The sequence below is a fragment of the Panthera leo genome, chromosome A1, assembly GCF_018350215.1.
Source record: "Panthera leo isolate Ple1 chromosome A1, P.leo_Ple1_pat1.1, whole genome shotgun sequence".
Lineage (NCBI taxonomy): Eukaryota > Metazoa > Chordata > Mammalia > Carnivora > Felidae > Panthera > Panthera leo.
Window position 1 is genome coordinate 5867294 of NC_056679.1, and position 22549 is coordinate 5889842.

At 39.5% G+C, this 22549-nt stretch overlaps 1 protein-coding gene across 11 annotated transcripts in view; it reads right to left on the minus strand.

Annotated features, from left to right (window-relative positions):
- The window catches only part of LOC122217771 (phospholipid-transporting ATPase IB-like), a 220755-nt gene that overhangs the window by 125712 nt on the left and 72494 nt on the right, over nucleotides 1–22549 (minus strand). For all 11 annotated transcript variants that reach the window (XR_006201859.1, XM_042935461.1, XM_042935374.1 and 8 more), the window contains 9 exons: nucleotides 14111–14199; nucleotides 13818–13859; nucleotides 12654–12729; nucleotides 11260–11365; nucleotides 10579–10661; nucleotides 9321–9370; nucleotides 6970–7039; nucleotides 3513–3597; nucleotides 1628–1767 (listed from right to left, as the gene is read on the minus strand). Coding sequence is in view for 10 of the 11 variants with exons in the window: in XM_042935461.1 (XP_042791395.1) it covers nucleotides 1628–1767; nucleotides 3513–3597; nucleotides 6970–7039; nucleotides 9321–9370; nucleotides 10579–10661; nucleotides 11260–11365; nucleotides 12654–12729; nucleotides 13818–13859; nucleotides 14111–14199 (741 nt within the window). In the remaining variant the exon portion in view is untranslated. The remainder of the gene's footprint in view (nucleotides 1–1627; nucleotides 1768–3512; nucleotides 3598–6969; nucleotides 7040–9320; nucleotides 9371–10578; nucleotides 10662–11259; nucleotides 11366–12653; nucleotides 12730–13817; nucleotides 13860–14110; nucleotides 14200–22549) is intronic.

Consider the following 22549-nt stretch of genomic DNA (forward strand, 5'->3'; position numbering starts at 1 on the left):
TCATGATCTTGCAGTTTGTGAGTTAATGCCCCGCGTCGGGCTCTGTGCTGACAGCTCGGAGTCTGGAGCCTGCCTCGGATTCTATGTCTCCCCCTCTCTCTACCCCTCCCCTGCTCACTCTCTGTGTCTCTCGGTCTCTCAGTAATAAATAGACATTAAAAAAATTTTTTTTAAATAATCAAAATAAATAAATAAAATTAAAAAATAAACACTGTCTGTTTGCCAGGCACTGTGTACATGCTGGAGACCAGCATTCAGCTGATGATTCACCTAATAACATGAAGAAACCAGTCAGCTTGAGGCCACCGCACTCCCTGACCTTGCCACCCATCTCACATAACCTGGGAAAGGCAAACTTACCTGTTCTTTTTCTTATCCTATGAATTCCTTACTCTTCCCACTTATGACTTCCAGACTAAAACTAAAACTAAAATATAAAATACATCGGTTTGATTGAAAAATAATTGCATAGTAATACTTGTACAGTCTTTCAAGTGCCAGAGGCCAATTTCAACTGCCCGGATTTCTTCCCGGTATGTGGCAGCAACAGACAACTTGCCGGGAACATAAGGAAGAGGAGGGTTACATAAATCAGTCTCCTTGCTGTGCTGCGTCAACAGATACGGAGTAATCACCTGTGAGGGTTATTGCGGCACATTCATGTAGTTGGTGTGAAGCTAGGTTAGGTTCCTAATCTTTCAACACACAACTTAAAAACAAAAACAAAAACATAGACCCAATGATGTCAAGAAAACCCCCGAGTCTAAATTTGCTTTGGCTGTGCTCCTGCAGGAATAAAATGCAGAGTTCATGGAACCAAATGACAAAAGAACCCAAGTCAAGAAACTAAGATAAGAATGGACCCAGGAGCCACAAGATCCCTGAGGCCACAACAAGCAAATTCACAATGACCCTCGAGTGACACTCAACAGTCCAGGGTGCAAGAGATCCCCTGGAACAGTAACCACCAGAGAAGAGCACAATAAAATTATATTCATCCATGTAATGAAATACCATGGACTGATCTAAGAAAATAACGGAAGAATATCCAGTGATATGGAAAAAATATCCCCAATTTATTGCAAAGTGAAATTTTTCATGATTCAAGCAGTATTTTCATGGGGAAAATTCGATGGAGATTTTTTTTTTGGCGACAGGGCGGGGGGGGGGTAGATTTTTACTTTTAATTTTTATAGGAAAAAATTTGTATATGTGTATTAAATACCTACAATGGAACACCACACATATATGAAGAAAGAGACTGGAAGATTATACACTAGAACTTAGTCATTTGCCCAACATTACAGATGATGGTTATTTACTATTCCAGCTTATTTTTCTGTGAAAAACATGTATTTCTTTTGGAATGGGAAAGGTTATTAAAAAAAAAAAAAAAAAAAGGATAACAAGATTGAAGTAATTAGGATATGATTTGGAAAAGAAAGAAATATTTTTAATATTTTACAAGATATATCTTATGAATCGGCAGTACAAAATGTATACTTCTGAAGAAAAAAAACCACAATTTAACTGAATTTTTAAAATTACATCAAGACATGAAAACATCGATGAGTGCATGTTTTCAAAACTTTGACTTGGCCTGTAGCATACACATGGGGTACGTTACCTTTTCGATACGATCGTAACATTCTTCCAGACTCTGCCTTCTGTCCTGTATGACTGTACTTGCTTTTTTATACTCCATCAACCACTGTTGATATTGTTTCTCCGTTAAATCTGTATAGGCAATGCAGAGAGTTCTCAGTCCTGTAAGAAAGAATGGAATACAACCTGATCAAGCCGTCAGTCAGTGATCAGGGAGAAGTAGAGAATTTGAAAACAAATCCAAAAGTGTTAGGGGTCACGGGAATGTGAAGTCCTTCCAATGGCCCTACCTGATCTGTCCCTGGCTGCCTTACTGATTGATCTTATCTCCTCCCCTCTTCATTGCTTTCTTACTGGTCCTCTTCCTGCTGGTCCTCTTACCTCCCAAAACTTGCACTTCCTCTGCCCTTGTCCAGGAATCTTTTCCCCTGGAAAGCCACATGGTTCTCCTTCCCTCTCTTCAGTTTCTGCCTAACTCAGCCTGCAGAGAGAGCAACCATCACGCTCTGTTCCCCTATCCTGCTTAAATTTTCTCCATGGCACTTATCACCCCCCTGACATTATCTATTATTGGCCAATTCCCTCAGGGCATGAGCTGTCTATGTTTTGTTCACTTCTGTACTGGGAGCTCACAACAGCGCACGGCACTTAATAAATACTCAATATCTATTTATTGAAGGAAGGAGAAGATGAACGAGGCTTTAGTTTTTCAATTTCCAAGTAAGTCAAACAATTGTTAAAATAACAGAATATGAATTTAAATCCCATTTTGTAAAGACTTACTGGGAAAAAAATTAGAAATCATATTTTACTCTAATATTTTAGGCTAACCCCTGAAAAGCATTCAAATAGTTGGGGATCCCCTAGAAATGAACTCATTACAGATAAGCTAAAGAAGTTGTTATATTGTTTTGAGCTCCATTACAATACAGTTCCTATATGCTTCTACCTGTTGTAACCTGCCTACAGCTCACATCTATTTTAAGATGGCAGTAAAAGGCCCAAAGTGCAACCTTGCAAAATACCAACACTTCTAGGCAAAACACATGGCTGTGGGAAGCAGAAGCTTATAAACTAAAATGATAAAGGGGGATACAGCTTCCAGGTATTATTAGCTTTAGTCTTACATGATACAATACCTTGCTTTTTCAACACTTCTATAAACTTTTTAGTTAGTGTTGTTCTTATTCAAAACTCACTCATGAAATTTTCTTTTTAATTAAAAAAAGTTTTAAGTGTTTATTTATTTTTGAGAGAGCGAGAAAGAGACAAAGCGTGAACAGCAGGGAGGGGCAGAGAGAGAGGGAGCCACAGAACTCGAAGCAGGCTCTGGGCTTGAAGCTGTCAGCACGGAGCCTGAGGAGCTCGAACTCACAAGCTGTGAGATCGCGACCTAAACCAAAGTCAGACACTCAGCCAACTGAGCCACCCAGGCGCCCCCTGAAATTTTATTTCTTAAGAGATGGGTGATAAGTCAAAATCAGAAGGATAATAAGAGAATGGCAGGAAAACATTGAGTGTGTCTGCTTTCTGAGTTATATGCACAAAATAGGTAACTTTTTCTCTACTATGGGCCAAGTTCCTAGTACAACAAATAGAAACAGATAATAGATGTCTTTGTAGACACTGCTTTTGGAATAAAGGAAGAACTTCACAGTAGAAACATACTTTTTAGTGTTTGCTCCTAAGCATAAAACACATGGAGAGAGAAAGAAGGAAAAATAATGTCTCAACAGGGTTTGTTTGAAGAACCATTTACTTTTAAGCAAACAGAAGGCATTACAAAGTCACATATATGAATGAGCTCCCCTTGCCAGCCAAGCATCAATGACATACATTGTTTATAATTTCAATATTTAAGAAGAGCATTTCAAAAGGAAACATCATTCTAAACAATTTTCACTTACCTTCTTTGGCAAAATGTTCCAGATGGGTTAATGTCTCCTTCACAAAGAGAGAGTCATCTGAAAGTCTCTCATAAATCACTGTATCCTATAAAAAAAAAAAAAAAAAAAAAATTCCTGTGACTAACATCTTATCTAAGCCTGACAGTCCAAATTCTAAATACTGCATTACAATTTTATTGTCATATACAATAGATGTGAGGAACTCAAGCAGTCCCAGGGAAGGCACAATTCCAAAGAGGATACATTACATACAGAGGAACAGAGGTAACAGACTTTTCACTGAGACAATGCAAGTGATAAGCCAGTAAAGTGCGATCTTTAAAGAACTGAAAGAAAAAAATTGTCAACCTGGAATCCTATATTCCGCAAAAATTTATTTCAAAATGAAGGTGAGAGAAAATAAAGATGAAATAAAAATATTTTTCAGACATAAACAGGCTGAAAAAACTTACTGCCAACAGATGCATGCTATAAGATATGGTAAAGGGAATCTGTCAGAGAGGAGATTATAGCAAATAGAAACATGAGTCTGAAGAGCACTGAAACTGATAATGACATGAGTGTGTGTCACACACAGTATTTTTCTTATTTATTTTAACAAGGATAATTGCTTGAGCAAAATTAATAACAATACACTGTGAAGTTTATAACATTTATAAAATTAAAATGTCTGACAAGAGCACAAAGATTGGCTGGAAACAGATGGAAGTACAGAATTGTAAGGTATATAATCACTCCAAGACAGAATGTAATAAATTAAAGATGCCCACTCTAAGACCTAAAACAACTAATCAAATTTTAAAAAGGAGAGATATAGGAATAAAAAAATAAGTAATTCTTGTCATAAATGAAAAAAGAACTGGAACAAATAGAAAATAAATGGCAAAATGATGTGTTTAAACCTAGCTGTATCAGTAAGCACATGTAAATGGTTTAATATCCAGTTAAAAGGCAGAGAATTCCAGGATGGATTAAAGATAAAAAACAAAACAAAACAAAAAACAACCAACTACATGTTTCCTAGAAGAATCGTACTTTAAGTATGAAGACACAAATGGGCTAAAAAGAAAGAAAAAAATATACCATAGCAACACTAATCAAAAGAAGCCTGTGATGGCTATGTTATAACCAGACAATAGAGAATTCAGAGTGAAGAAAATTGCTGGGGATAAGGAAAATCATTTTGCACTGACAAAAGGGTCAATTTCATCAAGAGGAATTGGCAATCCTGAATGTTTATACACCTAATGACATAGCTGCAAAATGAAGCTTAAACTAATAGAAGCAAATGCAATGAAGGAAAAGCTAAAAGAACTTGAAGATGAAAAATCACCATTCAGACACAATGATATTTGGGGATTTTAATATCCCCCTTTCAATCACTGATAGAACAAGTAGACAGAGTCATCAAGGATATAAAAGATTTGGATGATAGTATCAACCAACTTAACTAATAGTTATAAACTACTTTATCCCACAACAACAGAATACTCAGACTTTTTATGTGCATACAAAACATTTAACATTTGATAGGTCATAATATGAACCATAAAACAAGTTCCAATAAAATAAAGGATTCAAGTTATATAGAGTATGTTCTCTACTAAAACAGAATTATGTTATAAATCAATTAAAAGAATAGCTCTAGCAAATGCCCAAATATTTAAAAACACATACTTAAAAAGAACCCATGAGTCAAAGAAGACATTAAAACAAAACTTAGAATATTTTGAATGAATGAAAATGAAAATGCAGCACATCAAAATTTGTGACATTCTGCTAAAGCAATAATTAGGAAATGTATAGGACTAAACATTTGTATTAAAAAAGAAAGAAAGAAAGTTCTCAAATCAAGTTCCGCCTTAAGAAACTATAAAAAGACTGAGGTGTTTGGGTGGCTCAGTCAATTGAGCATCCAGCTCTTGATGTTGGCTCAGGTCATGACCCCAGGGTGGTGGAATTGAGCCCCACATTGGGCTCTGCACTAAACGTGGAGCCTGCTTAAGATTTTCTCTCTCTCTCTCTCTCTCTCTCTCTCTCTCTCTCTCTCTCTCTCCCCCTCTGCATCTTTCCCTTGCTCACACTCTCTCTCTGTCTTTAAAATAAAAAATAAACTAGAAAAAGAGGAGCAAATGAAGCCACAAGTAGGCAAAATAATAGGAATAATAAAGAGTAGAAGTTAATGAAATAGGAAACAGAGAAACATTGAAGAAAAATCAAATCTGGAAGCACTTTCTTCAGGAATATCAATAAAACCAATAACTAGCTAGCCTACCATATGATTTCACTCATATGTGGAATTTAAGAGATGAAACAGATGAACATATGGGAAGGAAGGGGAAAAGAGAAGAGCGGGAAACAAACCACAAGAGACTCTTAACAACAGAGAACAAAGTGAGGGTTGATGGAGGGAGGTGGGTGGGGGATGGGCTAAATGGGGGAGGGGCATTAAGGAGGGCACCTGTTGGGATGAGCACTGGGTGTTGTATGTAAGTGATGAGTCATGAAATTCTACTCCTAAAACAATACTACATTCTATGTTAACTAACTAGAATTTAAACAAAATCTTGGAAGAAAATAAGTAAATAAAAATGGAATAATTATGAGTTAAAGAAGCTACACGATAAGTCATATATCCTATATGACTTTATATAAAATGTAATAAATGCAAACGAATCTGTAGTTGACAGAAAGTAGACTGGTATCAAAACGTATCAAATTATACACTTTAAATAATGTGCAGTTTATTTTACCTCAATAAAGCTGTTTTTCTTTCTTTTTTTTTTTAATTTTTAATGTTTTATTTATTTTTGAGACAGAGAGAGAGACAGAGCATGAGCAGGGGAGGGGCAGAGAGAGAGGGAGACACAGAATCAGAAGCAGCTCCAGGCTCCGAGCTGTCCACACAGAGCCCGACGCAGGGCTCGTACTCACGGACCGTGAGATCATGACCTGAGCTGAAGTCAGACGTTCAACCGACTGAGCCACCCAGGCGCCCTGTAAGCTGTTTTTCTTTTAAGTATATATGGCTGTGAACAAATATATACGTGCTTAAAAAAAAAAGGATTTACAGAGGCAAAGCTATTTCCTGAGAGTCACCATATCCAAGCACTTTGGGCTTGAAATGGGGATCAAAATTCCTGCTCTAAACTCTTAGCATCAACAATCTACTCATTAGTTCTCAACAGACCAACTAAGTGACAACAAATTTTTCACTGACATTAAAGCTTAATAAACTCTGGTGTGGATCACCATAAATTTCAATGACTTGAGTCTTGGGGAAGCTTTGGGGCTACCCAGAAAGGACTTTTCAGCCTTGGCTGATGCTGGCAACGATCAATGGTAACAGCAGATTCAAAGTAACATTGAAAAATAATTGCAAAGTTGTAAAAGGCTTCCTGCAAGTTGTTGAAACAGAGGGAAGGCGTTAATACGAATGATGAATCATGATACTTACAGCCCCTTTGCAGTACAGCCGGAGCTTTCCTGTAGGAGTTCGGACAATTACAGACATCCTTTTTCTATTACTGAGACAATATGAAATGCATTATTGGTTTCCATGTTCCTCAGTACATGGTGCTAACACACACACACACACACACACACACACACACACACACACACAAAATCCAAGTTAAAAGAATTCTCAGAGTCCTCCACTGACCATTAGTGAAAAGGCCAACATGTTTCTTGCCAGCCTCCATTTCTTTTTTCTTTACCTGTTTCTTTAAACAGATTCTAATCTAAATCTCCACCTTCTACTACTACTGTTTCTCAGTTACTATCCTTTTCTTCCATGGAAATTTATTAGCACAAATATATATACATATACGTGTGTGTATATATATATTTACATGTTAATTACATAGCGTAATACGTATAACATATTGTTTTATATTATTACTATTATGTATTATGTAATACATATATAATGTAACATACACGTATCATGCATTACACATATAAGACATAAATTATATATACATATAGCATATATAATATAATCACTTACGAACTGATGAGGAAAGAGGAAAGCTTCCCTGGTTGTGTATTTTTCAGGCCTCACAACATCTCTGTCAAGTAGACCCTCCTGTCCCCACTCTGCTGCACAGAGATGTTCAACTGCTGGCTTGAGAGATGCCAGTTATTTTTCTGTGTAGTTCTGTCCTCTGGATTTTTTTCCTTTTTGTTTTTTTATGATTATAGACAGAAGTTAAACTCATTGCTTTCATTCCTGAGTTAGCAGCCCAAATAGGCTTGAAGATCTCCCCTCTCCTCCTTATCCCACACCCTGCCAAAGTAAACTGGCCAAAATCTTTTTTTTTTTTTTCCTTTTTCCTCATCTTGTCATTCCCTAACCTTAACCTTGGATGGCTCTCCATGGCTTACAACAACTTTTCAAGAGACTCAAACAAACTACCTGCAAATCAGCACCTTCTCAGATATTCATCATATCCTACAATGCTACGTGTTGCACAATCCAGCGGGGGGGAGGGTCCCAGTGAGTAGCCCCACACCTGAACACTTGAGCTAGGAAGCATCTCAATAGGGACAGGGGCCAGCAATTGCTCTAACTGCCTAGCTGTCAGAATGCCACTAAAGGCAATTGAGTCATTCCAGTGTCACCCAGCTAGGAGCTCGTACTTTAAGGGCAGGAAACGAGTGCTCTGGTAGTAGTGACAGTCAGATATGAAGTAAAGGGAGAGCTAGAATCAGCACTGAGATACATTTTCTTGTAATACGGTTTTTAGAAGAAGCTGTCCTCAAGAGACAAGTTGGTAACAACAACTTTTCTGAGGTTCAAAGCTTTTTTTAAAGCATGTCACTGGCCAATAAGTCTTACTCATATGTGGATCTTGAGAAACTTAACAGAAGTCCATGGGGGAAAGGAAGGGGGAAAAATAGTTACAAACAGAGAGGGAGGGAGGCAAACCACGAGAGACTCTTAAATACAGAGAACAAACTGAGGGGGGATGGGGGAAGGGGAAAATGGGTGATGGGCATTGAAGAGGGCACCTGTTGGAATGAGTACTGGGTGTTGTATGGAAGCCAATTTGACAATAAATTATATTTTTAAAAAGATTTTTAAAATCACCTGGCTTTGGGAAGAACGAATTATTCCTTTCCTAATTTTCTAGCATTTCTCTTTCTAATTTTTCAGATTCCACATTAGAAATGCTCAGATGGTCTAAGAGACTGAGACTCTGTGAGTCTTTAAAACAGTGCAATGAAAATAAAATCATCACCAATGTCCTCACAATAGGCTATGGGGACCAGGCCACAGTAGCTGGACCGGAAGGCCCTCTGAAACCCAAGAGAAGAGAAGACAATGTGGATGCACATTGCCTCCTTTGGGGGTAAAAAAAGGAGGTACTTCACTGTCTTATGTTTAAAGAAATCATTTTGGGTTTATTTGTAAATATAATGTCCAATATTCATCTATTCATCAAGTGTTTATTGAGCACTTACTGAATACCACATTCCACAGAAGGTGACTCACGCGTTCCTGGGATCCCGAGTCTAGTTGGCGACACACTCAATAAGTAATAACCCGGATGTGAAATCTCAAGTCTGACTCTGACGAGAGCTGAGAAGGAGAGGTGTGGGAACCCCTCTCAGCTACAAAAGGGGATTTGGCCTAATGAGGCCTAAAGAAGTGAGCACCAGGCTCAGATTTAAGGCTCGATGGAAGCTGACAAGAATTTCATGATTCTGCATTAAAGCTTTGATTTACATTTCCAAATCCTAACTGAAGAGTCATGGAAAGAGCCCTGGAGAATACATGAACAAAATGAAAAGGTAGCTTACCTAGAAAACTCCAGGATGTTAAGAATTTCAAATGTGAAGTTTTCTCCCATCTATAGGAAGGTAAGACAACATATTCTTACCTGAGGAAAAAAGTACTCATCTTGCAAAACCTCTCACTCTCCCAGTCGGAAACAAGTTTTACCCGACAACTACACATCTTTTTCAAAACAGAAATTTCCTTACAAACTTGATGAAATGATGGCGCCCTCTTCTGGCAAGAACATTGTTTGCAAACTGGGGAATAGTTAGAAAAATGCTTCTCAGAGTGCAGATTTAAGGCTGAAACACCTCTTTTCAGTATAAAGTCAGCACCACGAGAAACAGTTTATAAACACTCTCATGTTGTAAGGGGACGTGGAGACCATCAACAGACAGAAATGGAAAAACAAGTAAGTCCTGTCATAAAGTCACACGGTTCAAGTGAAATCCTTAATCCTTAGATAATTTGAAGAGATAAGCATGGAAAGAGACAGCATGCTATAAAATTTTATATCAGTAAAATCTGAATTCTTTTCTAAATTTTTCCAGTTACAGCTTCTTGACTTCCTGTAGCCATGATCAGTTCACCAAGAAGGCAGTGCAGAATTTCAAATAATTAGAGAGTGGTCCATGTGGCATGTACTCTGGGTATAAGGATGAATCATTCAGTCCATTCTGCCAAGGGCTGAATGTCTAGTAAACATCCCTAACCACTGCATTATTACTAGAAAAAAAAATTAGTGAGTTGAGCATCATGTTTGCATTGCATCAGTCCTTCCCCATGATATTAAAGGCTTGTGGTAAGTGGTCATCGAGACAAAATATATATATATATCGTACATAAATATATATATAATATATATATTTATAAATAATATATATTATATATATGAATAAATAGAATGAACAAATCAACATAATAACAACTCACAAAAAAATAGTTGGAAACATTTCAATTTTTCATAGAAAAAAAGTAGTGTATTTCTTGAAGATCTGATGATTCTGACTCTTTGGAATAGTTCACTTTCTCTGTGCTTTCTCACTAATTCCGGTTACTTTTCATACATTAACTCATTTAGTCCTCACAAGAACCCTGTGACACGCACGATAGGGGAACTGGGGTAGACACAGAAGGAACACACTTGAGACAAATGGCTGGGAAGGTGTGGGCCAGGTGGGCATCCCAGGCACTGTGATCCCAGAGCTCCCAGACTCAACTACTCTACTGCGTCTCTCTGGAAGGGGCACGTGAATCATGAGAAGGTAAGATGCTACTCACAGCATTTATGGTGACAGAGGATGGCGTTCTTGTAGTAAAAACAAAGCCAAGTTTCTTCATTCCTTTCACTAAAGCTGCTTCATCTACCAACAAAAAGTCTGTATTAATGGAGACTGAATGAAGATATTAACGCTGAATTTAATTTGATACAGATTTCTATTCTCCAGCGCTAAAATACCATGACATTTTTTTAACTTGGCTTTTTTTTTGGGGGGGGGGGCTCCAAATGCACTTATCTAACTACCAGATAGCGTTCATGAAAGAGGAAATCTGCTTAAATAGACCCCTTTCAGTGAGGCTGAGATCTATTTACCGGCCTAAATTCCTTTCTTAGTCCTCATTACGGTTTTGTTCTACAAGCCATTGATAGAATGACCACAAAATGCCGCAGTGCCTTAACCTTACTCCTGCCTTGTTACTGATTATGACTAAATGTTCCACCGAGCCCTAGCTCAAAGAGCCGTCTCCACCAACGTCCTTAGGGCAGTCTTTGGGGGTGTGGGGAGCAGGATCCCCAGCGCTGCAGCGTGGCTCAAAACCGCACAGCACCATCAACAGCCCTGATCCATAAGGACGGCTGAGAAGGAGCGACGCAGGGGCAGGCGGGATCAGTGACGGCACCACCTCTTCTCGGGGTTCATCACCTACCGGGTGCTCCAGGAGCACGCGACAGACACCTACCTGGGGAGGAAGCCTGGTAGGTTATATTACCTCCGTCTCTCTCAGGAACAACAGTGTGACACACACATAACAGGGTGAGAAACTCCTTTATGTAATCTCTCGTGGGCTACAAAAAAGGCACAGAGCCAGTGAGTCTCTTCCAACACCGGTGGCACAAGAGTTAGATACAGTCTGCAGGTAGCAACAACTGCGGTTTTCACCTCAGGGACACAGGGAGCCAAGCGCTGACTGCAAACCGCATCGGGCACGCGGAATGTGTTTGCAGAGTGGCTACCAAGGCAGACCGTGCAGGGCCGGGGAGACCTCAGGGAACAAGATGACCCTACCCTCTTGGAGCTTCTCTCCTCCCCGGGGAAACAGGTTTTCTCAAAGCCGGAGGAAATAAGTAGGGGTCGTCACAGAGCCAGGAGGGGCGTATTTTAGGTAGGTGATCTGGGGGGGGGGGGGGGGGGGGCGGAATTGGAGGACATAATATCTAAACTAAGACCTAAGTGGAAAAGTTAGTTAGCTGTGTGACTGTGACCTGTGACCGTGGCACAGGCTAGACAAAGGGGATGGACAGCACTTTCAGAGGCTCCGAGGCAGGAGACAGAGTCATAGGTTGGCGAGCTTCAAGTTTGTGTGACTCCAGCGTCTTGAGCAAGGGGAATAATGACACAGAATCAGGTGGGAGAGAAAGCCACAGTGACGAGCTAGGATTTTATCTTAAGTGGCGTGCCAGTCCTCCGAAGGTTTTGAAGCAAAGGAAGAACGCGAAAAGATTCATGTTTTAAAAGATCACTTTTAGTTTTGATGGGTGGGGCGCCTGGGTGGCTCAGTCAAGCGTCCAACTCTTGATTTCCTCTCAGGTCATGATCTCACGATTTGGGAGTTCAAGCCCCACATGGGGCTCCATGCTGACGGTGCAGAGCCTGCTTGTGATTCTCTCTTTCCCTCTCTCTCTGACTCTGCTTGTGCTCTCTCTCTCTCTCTCTCTCCCTCTTTCAAAAATAAATACACTTAAAAATAAAAATAAATAAAAATAAAAGACCACTTTTATTTTTGAGAAGACCAAGATTTCAAATCAAGTAGATCAGTATTTTAAAATTGGTAAGTGAAGTTATTGGTAAAATACAATAGAACCAAAGCGCTTAAAAGCATTCAGAGATTTTCTTACACAGATTGCTACACAGTAAAATGTTCTTGAGTGATGTTTGGACTCATTCACACCAGTTAGTTTGGCACTCCCCTCATAACATCAGTATGGAATCCGCTGTTCACTATATTAATATCAAAAAAATTTCAAGACCCTCTCTTTCCTGGCTCAGAAAATTATACCTTTTAATAAACCATATATATGTTTTAAAGTTATGTAGCATTACCGTGTTGACATGGAGTGAAAACAGCAGACTTACGTGGCCATCCTCAAAGTTCTGCAACAATGTTGGGTCATTAAATGCACCGGATTCTGTGATGACAGACGGTGATGCACTGAGGAAGAACAGAGAAGATTTACTGTAATTAAAAGTTCCTGACAGAGCCAGTCAGGGATCAAATGGACCTAAAGTGAACACGCAGCCCCATCTCCTGATTTCAGGAAGTTACACTATGAAGCCTACAGAATTACGGGGGATGCTTGAACAACATGGACTGTGCAGGTCCACTGACACACAGATTTTTCTTGTACAGTACGGTAAATGTATTTTGTCTTCCTTGTAATTTTCTTAGTAACAGTTCCTTTTCTCTAGCTTTACTTTGAGAGTACAATCTATAATACATGTACAAAATATGTGGTAATCGATTGTTTACATTATAGGTAAGGCTTCTGGTCCAACAATAGTCTCTGAGTAGTTAATTGGGGAGTTAAAAGCTATACACGGATTTTCAACTGCCTGGAGAGGGTCAGCACCCCTAACCCCTGTGTTGTTCAAGGGTGAGCTGTATAGTAAATATTTAAGGTTCTGTCAAATTATACATCCTCTCAGCCCTCAAGTTGCAAAATGGCATTAGAAAATGCCTAAATCTGGGGCGCCTGGGTGGCGCAGTCGGTTAAGCGTCCGACTTCAGCCAGGTCACGATCTCGCGGTCCGTGAGTTTGAGCCCCGCGTCAGGCTCTGGGCTGATGGCTCGGAGCCTGGAGCCTGTTTCCGATTCTGTGTGTCTCCCTCTCTCTCTGCCCCTCCCCCGTTCATGCTCTGTCTCTCTCTGTCCCAAGAATAAATAAAAAACGTTGAAAAAAAAAAAAAAGAAGTGTTCCCTCTTTTAAAAAAAAATAAAATAAAATAAAAAATAAAAAAATAAAAAAATAAAGAAAATGCCTAAATCTGTGTTGAAAACCATGTAATTATACAGAGTTTAAGACAGAGTAACCATAAAATCAATAAATCAAAGTCTGGATTCTGGGTTCTTTGACTATCACATGGGAAAGATCCATCCAGGGGAGATTTCTGGGAACTGCCTTTGGAGATCTGGACAAGGGATAGCTGTGTTACCATATATCAGAACTCCAGTACTGACAAAAAGCCCCTTACAGGGGAAAAGGAACATGGGCAAAGTAGAAAAGAATGTTGTCTAGTTACCTTAGGTTGTCCAAAACGGTATCACTTCTGTTTGACAGATTTCTGAGGGAAAACGAGGGAAGTTATAAGGCTATAAATATAAAAAACTTCAGGAATTCTTAAAAAAACACATAAAAAAAGCAGATATAAACCATATTTTTTAACAACTGCCAGTTTTCATTTAAGTTTCAGTCTCATTCAGATATAGCTATGTTATTAGAAATTCATTTAAGTTTTGAAGTAAATAAAGACTTATTAATTTGTTTAAAAAATGAGAATTTTCAACAGAGTATGGCAAAAAAAGCGCCACTTACCCATAAATTATACCTGCAATGGTACACTTCTTCAATGTCATAATATTGCAAGTGAGTGTTCCTGTTTTATCAGAAAATAAATATTTTACCTAAATAAAGAAAAAACAAACATGATAAACAACATAAATATAAAAATTAAGAGCAAAGACATTTAAGTTCTTTTCTTTAAATCCTCAAAATATTTGAACATTTAGTAAAAAGAAGTTCATCCTACAAGAATTCTGCCTTTAATATTTATACTTCTTTCAGAGGTTCTCTTTGTTTTATACTGCAGGTGAAATTTTATGTTAATATGCAAAGTAAATTTCAAGCCATCAAACCTAAGAAAATCAAAACTCCAAGTTCTTTTTCTTGCCACGAGAAATCTCATCAAAGGTCTCTAGAAAACATTAAGTGTGGGAGAGAGGGAAGATGGCGGCGTAGGAGGACGCTGGGCTCACCGCGAGTCCTGCCGATCACTTAGATTCCACCTACACCTGCCTAAAGAACCCAGAAAACCGCCAGAGGATTAGCGGAACGGAGTCTCCGGAGTCAAGCGCAGACGAGAGGCCCACGGAAGAGGGGAGGAAGGGCGGCGAGGCGGTGCGTGCTCCACGGACTGGCGGGAGGGAGCCGGGGCGGAGGGGCGGCTCGCCGGCCAAGCAGAGCCCCGAGTCTGGCTGGCAAAATCGGAGGGGCCGGACAGACTGTGTTCCGACAGCAAGCGCGACTTAGCGTCTGGGAGGTCATAAGTTAACAGCTCTGCTCGGAAAGCGGGAAGGCTGGAGGACAAAGGGAGGGAGAGCTGCCGAGCCCCCGGACGACAGAGCTCAGCTTGGTGGGGAACAAAGGCGCTCGCCAGCGCCATCTCCCCCGCCCATCCCCCAGCCAAAATCCCAAAGAGAACCGGTTCCTGCCAGGGAACTTGCTCGCTCCGCGCAAACACCCAACTCTGTGCTTCTGCGGAGCCAAACCTCCGGCAGCGGGTCTGAATCCCTCCCGCTGCCACGGGGCCCCTCCTGAAGTGGATCACCTAAGGAGAAGCGAGCTAAGCCTGCCCCTCCCGCCCCCGTGCACCTTGCCTACCCACCCCAGCTAATACGCCAGATCCCCAGCACCACAAGCCCGGCAGTGTGCAAGTAGCCCAGACGGGCCACGCCACCCCACAGTGAATCCCGCCCCTAGGAGAGGGGAAGAGAAGGCACACACCAGTCTGACTGTGGCCCCAGCGGTGGGCTGGGGGCAGACATCAGGTCGGACTGCGGCCCCACCCACCAACTCCAGTTATACACCACAGCACGGGGGAAGGGCCCTGCAGGTCCTCACCACTCCAGGGACTATCCAAAATGACCAAACGGAAGAATTCCCCTCAGAAGAATCTCCAGGAAATAACAACAGCTAATGAACTGATCAAAAAGGATTTAAATAATATAACAGAAAGTGAATTTAGAATAATAGTCATAAAATTAATCGCTGGGCTTGAAAACAGTATAGAGGACAGCAGAGAATCTCTTGCTACAGAGATCAAGGGACTAAGGAACAGTCACGAGGAGCTGAAAAGCGCTTTAAACGAAATGCAAAACAAAATGGAAACGACGGCTCGGATTGAAGAGGCAGAGGAGAGAATAGGTGAACTAGAAGATAAAGTTATGGAAAAAGAGGAAGCTGAGAGAAAGAGAGATAAAAAAATCCAGGAGTATGAGGGGAAAATTAGAGAACTAAGTGATACACTAAAAAGAAATAATATACACATAATTGGTATCCCAGAGGAGGAAGAGAGAGGGAAAGGTGCTGAAGGGGTACTTGAAGAAATTATAGCTGAGAACTTCCCTGAACTGGGGAAGGAAAAAGGCATTGAAATCCAAGAGGCACAGAGAACTCCCTTCAGACGTAACTTGAATCGATCTTCTGCACGACATATCATAGTGAAACTGGCGAAATACAAGGATAAAGAGAAAATTCTGAAAGCAGCAAGGGATAAACGTGCCCTCACATATAAAGGGAGACCTATAAGACTCGTGACTGATCTCTCTTTTGAAACTTGGCAGGCCAGAAAGGATTGGCACGATATCTTCAGTGTGCTAAACAGAAAAAATATGCAGCCAAGAATCCTTTATCCAGCAAGTCTGTCATTTAGAATAGAAGGAGAGATAAAGGTCTTCCCAAACAAACAAAAACTGAAGGAATTTGTCACCACTAAACCAGCCCTACAAGAGATCCTAAGGGGGATCCTGTGAGACAAAGTACCAGAGACAGCACTACAAGCATAAAACATAGAGACATCACAATGACTCTAAACCCGTATCTTTCTATAATAACACTGAATGTAAATGGATTAAATGTGACAACCAAAAGACATAGGGTATCAGAATGGATAAAAAAATAAGACCCATCTATTTGCTGTCTACAAGAGACTCATTTTAGATCTGAGGACACCTTTAGATTGAGAGTGAGGGGATGGAGAACTATTTATCATGCTACTGGAAGCCAAAAGAAAGCTGGAGTAGCCATACTTATATCAGACAAACTAGACTTTAAATTAAAGGCTGTGGGGCGCCTGGGTGGCTCAGTCGGTTAAGCAGGCGGCTTTGGCTCAGGTCATGATCTCGCAGTCCGTGAGTTCGAGCCCCGCGTCCGGCTCTGTGCTGACAGCTCAGAGCCTGGAGCCTGTTTCAGATTCTGTGTCTCCCTCTCTCTGACCCTCCCTCGTTCATGCTTTGTCTCTCTCTCTCTCTCTCGAAAATAAACATTAAAAATAAATAAATAAATAAATAAATAAATAAATAAATAAATAAATAAATAAAAAATAAATTAAAGGCTGTAACAAGAGATGAAGAAGGGCATTATATAATAATTACAGGGTCTATCCATCAAGAAGAGCTAACAATTATAAATGTCTATGCGCCGAATACCGGAGCCCCCAAATATATAAAACAATTACTCATAAACATAAGCAACTTTATTGATAAGAATGTGGTAATTGCAGGGGACTTTAACACCCCACTTACAGAAATGGATAGATCATCTAGACACACGGTCAATAAAGAAACAAGGGCCCTGAATGATACATTGGATCAGATGGACTTGACAGATATATTTAGAACTCTGCATCCCAAAGCAACAGAATATACTTTCTTCTCGAGTGCACATGGAACATTCTCCAACATAGATCACATACTGGGTCACAAAACAGCCCTTCATAAGTTTACAAGAATTGAAATTATACCATGCATACTTTCAGACCACAATGCTATGAAGCTTGAAATCAACCACAGGAAAAAGTCTTGGAAAACCTCCAAAAGCATGGAGGTTAAAGAATACCCTACTAACGAATGAGTGGGTCAACCAGGCAATTAGAGAAGAAATTAAAAAATATATGGAAACAAACGAAAATGAAAATACAACAATCCAAACACTTTGGGACGCAGCGAAGGCAGTCCTGAGAGGAAAATACATTGCAATCCAGGCCTATCTCAAGAAACAAGAAAAATCCCAAATACAAAATCTAACAGCACACCTAAAGGAAATAGAAGCAGAACAGCAAAGGCAGCCTAAACCCAGCAGAAGAAGAGAAATAATAAAGATCAGAGCAGAAATAAACAACATAGAATCTAAAAAAACAGTAGAGCAGATCAACGAAACCAAGAGTTGGTTTTTTGAAAAAATAAACAAAATTGACAAACCTCTAGCCAGCCTTCTCAAAAAGAAAAGGGAGATGACCCAAATAGATAAAATCATGAATGAAAATGGAATTATTACAACCAATCCCTCAGAGATACAAACAATTATCAGGGAATACTATGAAAAATTATATGCCAACAAATTGGACAACCTGGAAGAAATGGACAAATTCCTAAACACCCACACTCTTCCAAAACTCAATCAGGAGGAAATAGAAAGCTTGAACAGACCCATAACCAGCGAAGAAATTGAATCGGTTATCAAAAATCTCCCAAAAAGTAAGAGTCCAGGACCAGATGGCTTCCCAGGGGAGTTCTACCAGACGTTTAAAGCAGAGATAATACCTATCCTTCTCAAGCTATTCCAAGAAATAGAAAGGGAAGGAAAACTTCCAGACTCATTCTATGAAGCCAGTATTACTTTGATTCCTAAACCAGACAGAGACCCAGTAAAAAAAGAGAACTACAGGCCAATATCCCTGATGAATATGGATGCAAAAATTCTCAATAAGATACTAGCAAATCGAATTCAACGGCATATAAAAAGAATTATTCATCATGATCAAGTGGGATTCATTCCCGGGATGCAGGGCTGGTTCAACATTCGCAAATCAATCAACGTGATACATCACATTAATAAAAAAGAGAAGAACCATATGATCCTGTCAATCGATGCAGAAAAGGCCTTTGACAAAATCCAGCACCCTTTCTTAATAAAAACCCTTGAGAAAGTCGGGATAGAAGGAACATACTTAAAGATCATAAAAGCCATTTATGAAAAGCCCACAGCTAACATCATCCTCAACGGGGAAAAACTGAGAGCTTTTTCCCTGAGATCAGGAACACGACAGGGATGCCCACTCTCACCGCTGTTGTTTAACATAGTGCTGGAAGTTCTAGCATCAGCAATCAGACAACAAAAGGAAATCAAAGGCATAAAAATTGGCAAAGATGAAGTCAAGCTTTCACTTTTTGCAGATGACATGATATTATACATGGAAAATCCGACAGACTCCACCAAAAGTCTGCTAGAACTGATACATGAATTCAGCAAAGTCGCAGGATACAAAATCAATGTACAGAAATCAGTTGCATTCTTATACACTAACAATGAAGCCACAGAAAGACAAATAAAGAAACTGATCCCATTCACAATTGCACCAAGAATCATGAAATACCTAGGAATAAATCTAACCAAAGATGTGAAAGATCTGTATGCTGAAAACTATAGAAAGTTTATGAAGGTAATTGAAGAAGATTTAAAGAAATGGAAAGACATTTCCTGCTCATGGATTGGAAGAATAAATATCGTCAAAATGTCAATACTACCCAAAGCTATCTACACATTCAATGCAATCCCAATCAAAATTGCACCAGCATTCTTCTCGAAACTAGAACAAGCAATCCTAAAATTCATATGGAACCACAAAAGGCCCCGAATAGCCAAAGTAATTTTGAAGAAGACCAAAGCAGGAGGCATCACAATCCCAGGCTTTAGCCTCTACTACAAAGCTGTCATCATCAAGACAGCATGGTATTGGCACAAAAACAGACACATAGACCAATGGAATAGAACAGAAACCCCAGAACTAGACCCACAAACGTATGGCCAACTCATCTTTGACAAAGCAGGAAAGAACATCCGATGGAAAAAAGACAGTCTCTTTAACAAATGGTGCTGGGAGAACTGGACAGCAACATGCAGAAGTTGAAACTAGACCACTTTCTCACACCATTCACAAAAATAAACTCAAAATGGATAAAGGACCTGAATGTGAGACAGGAAACCATCAAAACCTTAGAGGAGAAAGCAGGAAAAGACCTCTCTGACCTCAGCCGTAGCAATCTCTTACTCGACACATCCCCAAAGGCAAGGGAATTAAAAGCAAAAGTGAATTACTGGGACCTTACGAAGATAAAAAGTTTCTGCACAGCAAAGGAAACAACCAACAAAACTAAAAGGCAACCAACGGAATGGGAAAAGATATTTGCAAATGACATATCGGACAAAGGGCTAGTATCCAAAATCTATAAAGAGCTCACCAAACTCCACACCCGAAAAACAAATAACCCAGTGAAGAAATGGGAAGAAAACATGAATAGACACTTCTCTAAAGAAGACATCCAGATGGCCAACAGGCACATGAAAAGATGTTCAATGTCGCTCCTCATCAGGGAAATACAAATCAAAACCACACTCAGATATCACCTCACGCCAGTCAGAGTGGCCAAAATGAAGAAATCAGGAGACTATAGATGCTGGAGAGGATGTGGAGAAACGGGAACCCTCTTGCACTGTTGGTGGGAATGCAAATTGGTGCAGCCGCTCTGGAAAGCAGTGTGGAGGTTCCTCAGAAAATTAAAAATAGACCTACCCTATGACCCAGCAATAGCACTGCTAGGAATTTATCCAAGGGATACAGGAGTACTGATGCATAGGGGCACTTGTACCCCAATGTTTATAGCAGCACTCTCAACAATAGCCAAATTATGGAAAGAGCCTAAATGTCCATCAACTGATGAATGGATAAAGAAATTGTGGTTTATATGCACAATGGAATACTACGTGGCAATGAGAAAGAATGAAATATGGCCTTTTGTAGCAACGTGGATGGAACTGGAGAGTGTGATGCTAAGTGAAATAAGCCATACAGAGAAAGACAGATACCATATGGTTTCACTCTTATGTGGATCCTGAGAAACATAACAGAAACCCATGGGGGAGGGGAAGGAAAAAAAAAAAAAAAAAAAAGAGGTTAGAGTGGGAGAGAGCCAAAGCATAAGAGACTGTTAAAAACTGAGAACAGGGGCGCCTGGGTGGCGCAGTCAGTTAAGCGTCCGACTTCAGCCAGGTCACGATCTCGCGATCCGTGAGTTCGAGCCCCGCGTCAGGCTCTGGGCTGATGGCTCGGAGCCTAGAGCCTGTTTCCGATTCTGTGTCTCCCTCTCTCTCTGCCCCTCCCCCGTTCATGCTCTGTCTCTCTCTGTCCCAAAAATAAATAAAAAACGTTGAAAAAAAAATTAAAAAAAAAAAAACAAAAAACTGAGAACAAACTGAGGGTTGATGGGGGGTGGAAGGGAGGGGAGGGTGGGTGATGGGTATTGAGGAGGGCACCTTTTGGGATGAGCACTGGGTGTTGTATGGAAACCAATTTGACAGTAAATTTCATATATTAAATAAATAAATAAATAAATAAATAAATAAATAAATATTTTTAAAAAACATTAAGTGTATATATAGATAGAAAGATATAGACACACACACACACACACACACACACACACACCCCAAAACCAGATAAAGACATTATAGAAAAAATTTACAGGCCAATATCCCTGATGAACATAGATGCAAAAATACTCAACAAAATATCAGCAAATCAAATTCAACAGTACATTGAAAAGATTACACGACATCATCAAGTGGAATTTATTCCAGTGATACAAGAATAGTTTAAAAAATCAATCAATGTGATATACCACATCACTAAAATAAAGGATAAAAATAATACAACCATCTCAGGAGATGCAGAAAAAGCATTTGACAAAATTCAACATCCATTTATGATAAAAACTCTCAATGAAGTAGGGGTTAAAGGGAACAAACTTCAACATAATAAAGGTCAATATGACAAGCCTGAAGTTAACACCAATGGTCAACGGTGAGAAGCTGAAAGCTTTTCCTCTGAGATCAGAAACAAGAAAGGGTGCCCACTCTCACCACTTTATTCAACATAGCATTGGAAATCCTGGCCAGAACAATTAGGCAAGTAAAATAAAAGGCACCTAAATTAAAAAGGAAAATGTAAAGCTGTCACTATTTGCAGAAGACCACACCAAAAACTTCTTAGAATGAATGGATTCAGTAAAGCTGCAGATTACAAATTCAACATACAGAAACCTGTTGAATTTCTATACATTAATAATGACTGTTAGAAACATTAACAATTCCATTTACAATTGCATCAAAAAGAATAAAATACCTAGGAATAAATCTAATCAAGGAGGCAAAAAACCTGTGATCAAAGAAACTGAAGAAAACACAAATAGAAAGATATTCCACACTCATGCATTGGAGAAATTAACATTGTTAAAATGTCCATACTACCCAAACCAACTACAGATTCAATGTAATCCCTATCAAGATTCCAGTGGCATTTTTCACAGATTTAGAACAATAATCCTAAAATGTGTATGCAACCACAACCCCAAATAACCAAGGCAATCTTGAGAAAGAACAAAGGAGGTATCATGCTTCCTGATTTCAAACTATATTACAAAGTTATAGAAATCCAAACAGTATGGGATTTGCATAAAAACAGACATGTAGGTCAATGGAATGGAAAAAAGAGCTCATAAATAACCAATGAACATACGGTCAATTAATTTACAACACAGGAGACAAAAATGTGCAATAGGGAAAGGAGAGTCTCTTCAATAAATGGCGTTCAATAAATAAATGACAATCTCACCAATAAACTTGACAACCACATGCAACAGAATGCAGCTGGACCACTTTCTTATACCATGTACAAAATTAACTCAAAATGGACTAAATACTTGAACACAAGACCTAAAACCATAAAACTCCTAGAAGAAAACATAGGTAGTAAGTTCTTTGACATCAGTCTTGATGATTTTTTGGATTTGACACTAAGAACCAAGGCAGCAAAAGCAAAAATAAATAAGTGGGACTACATCCAATTAAAAAGCTTCTGCACAGCAAAAGAAATCATCAGCAAAATGAAAAGGTAACACAATGAATAGGAGAAAATATTTG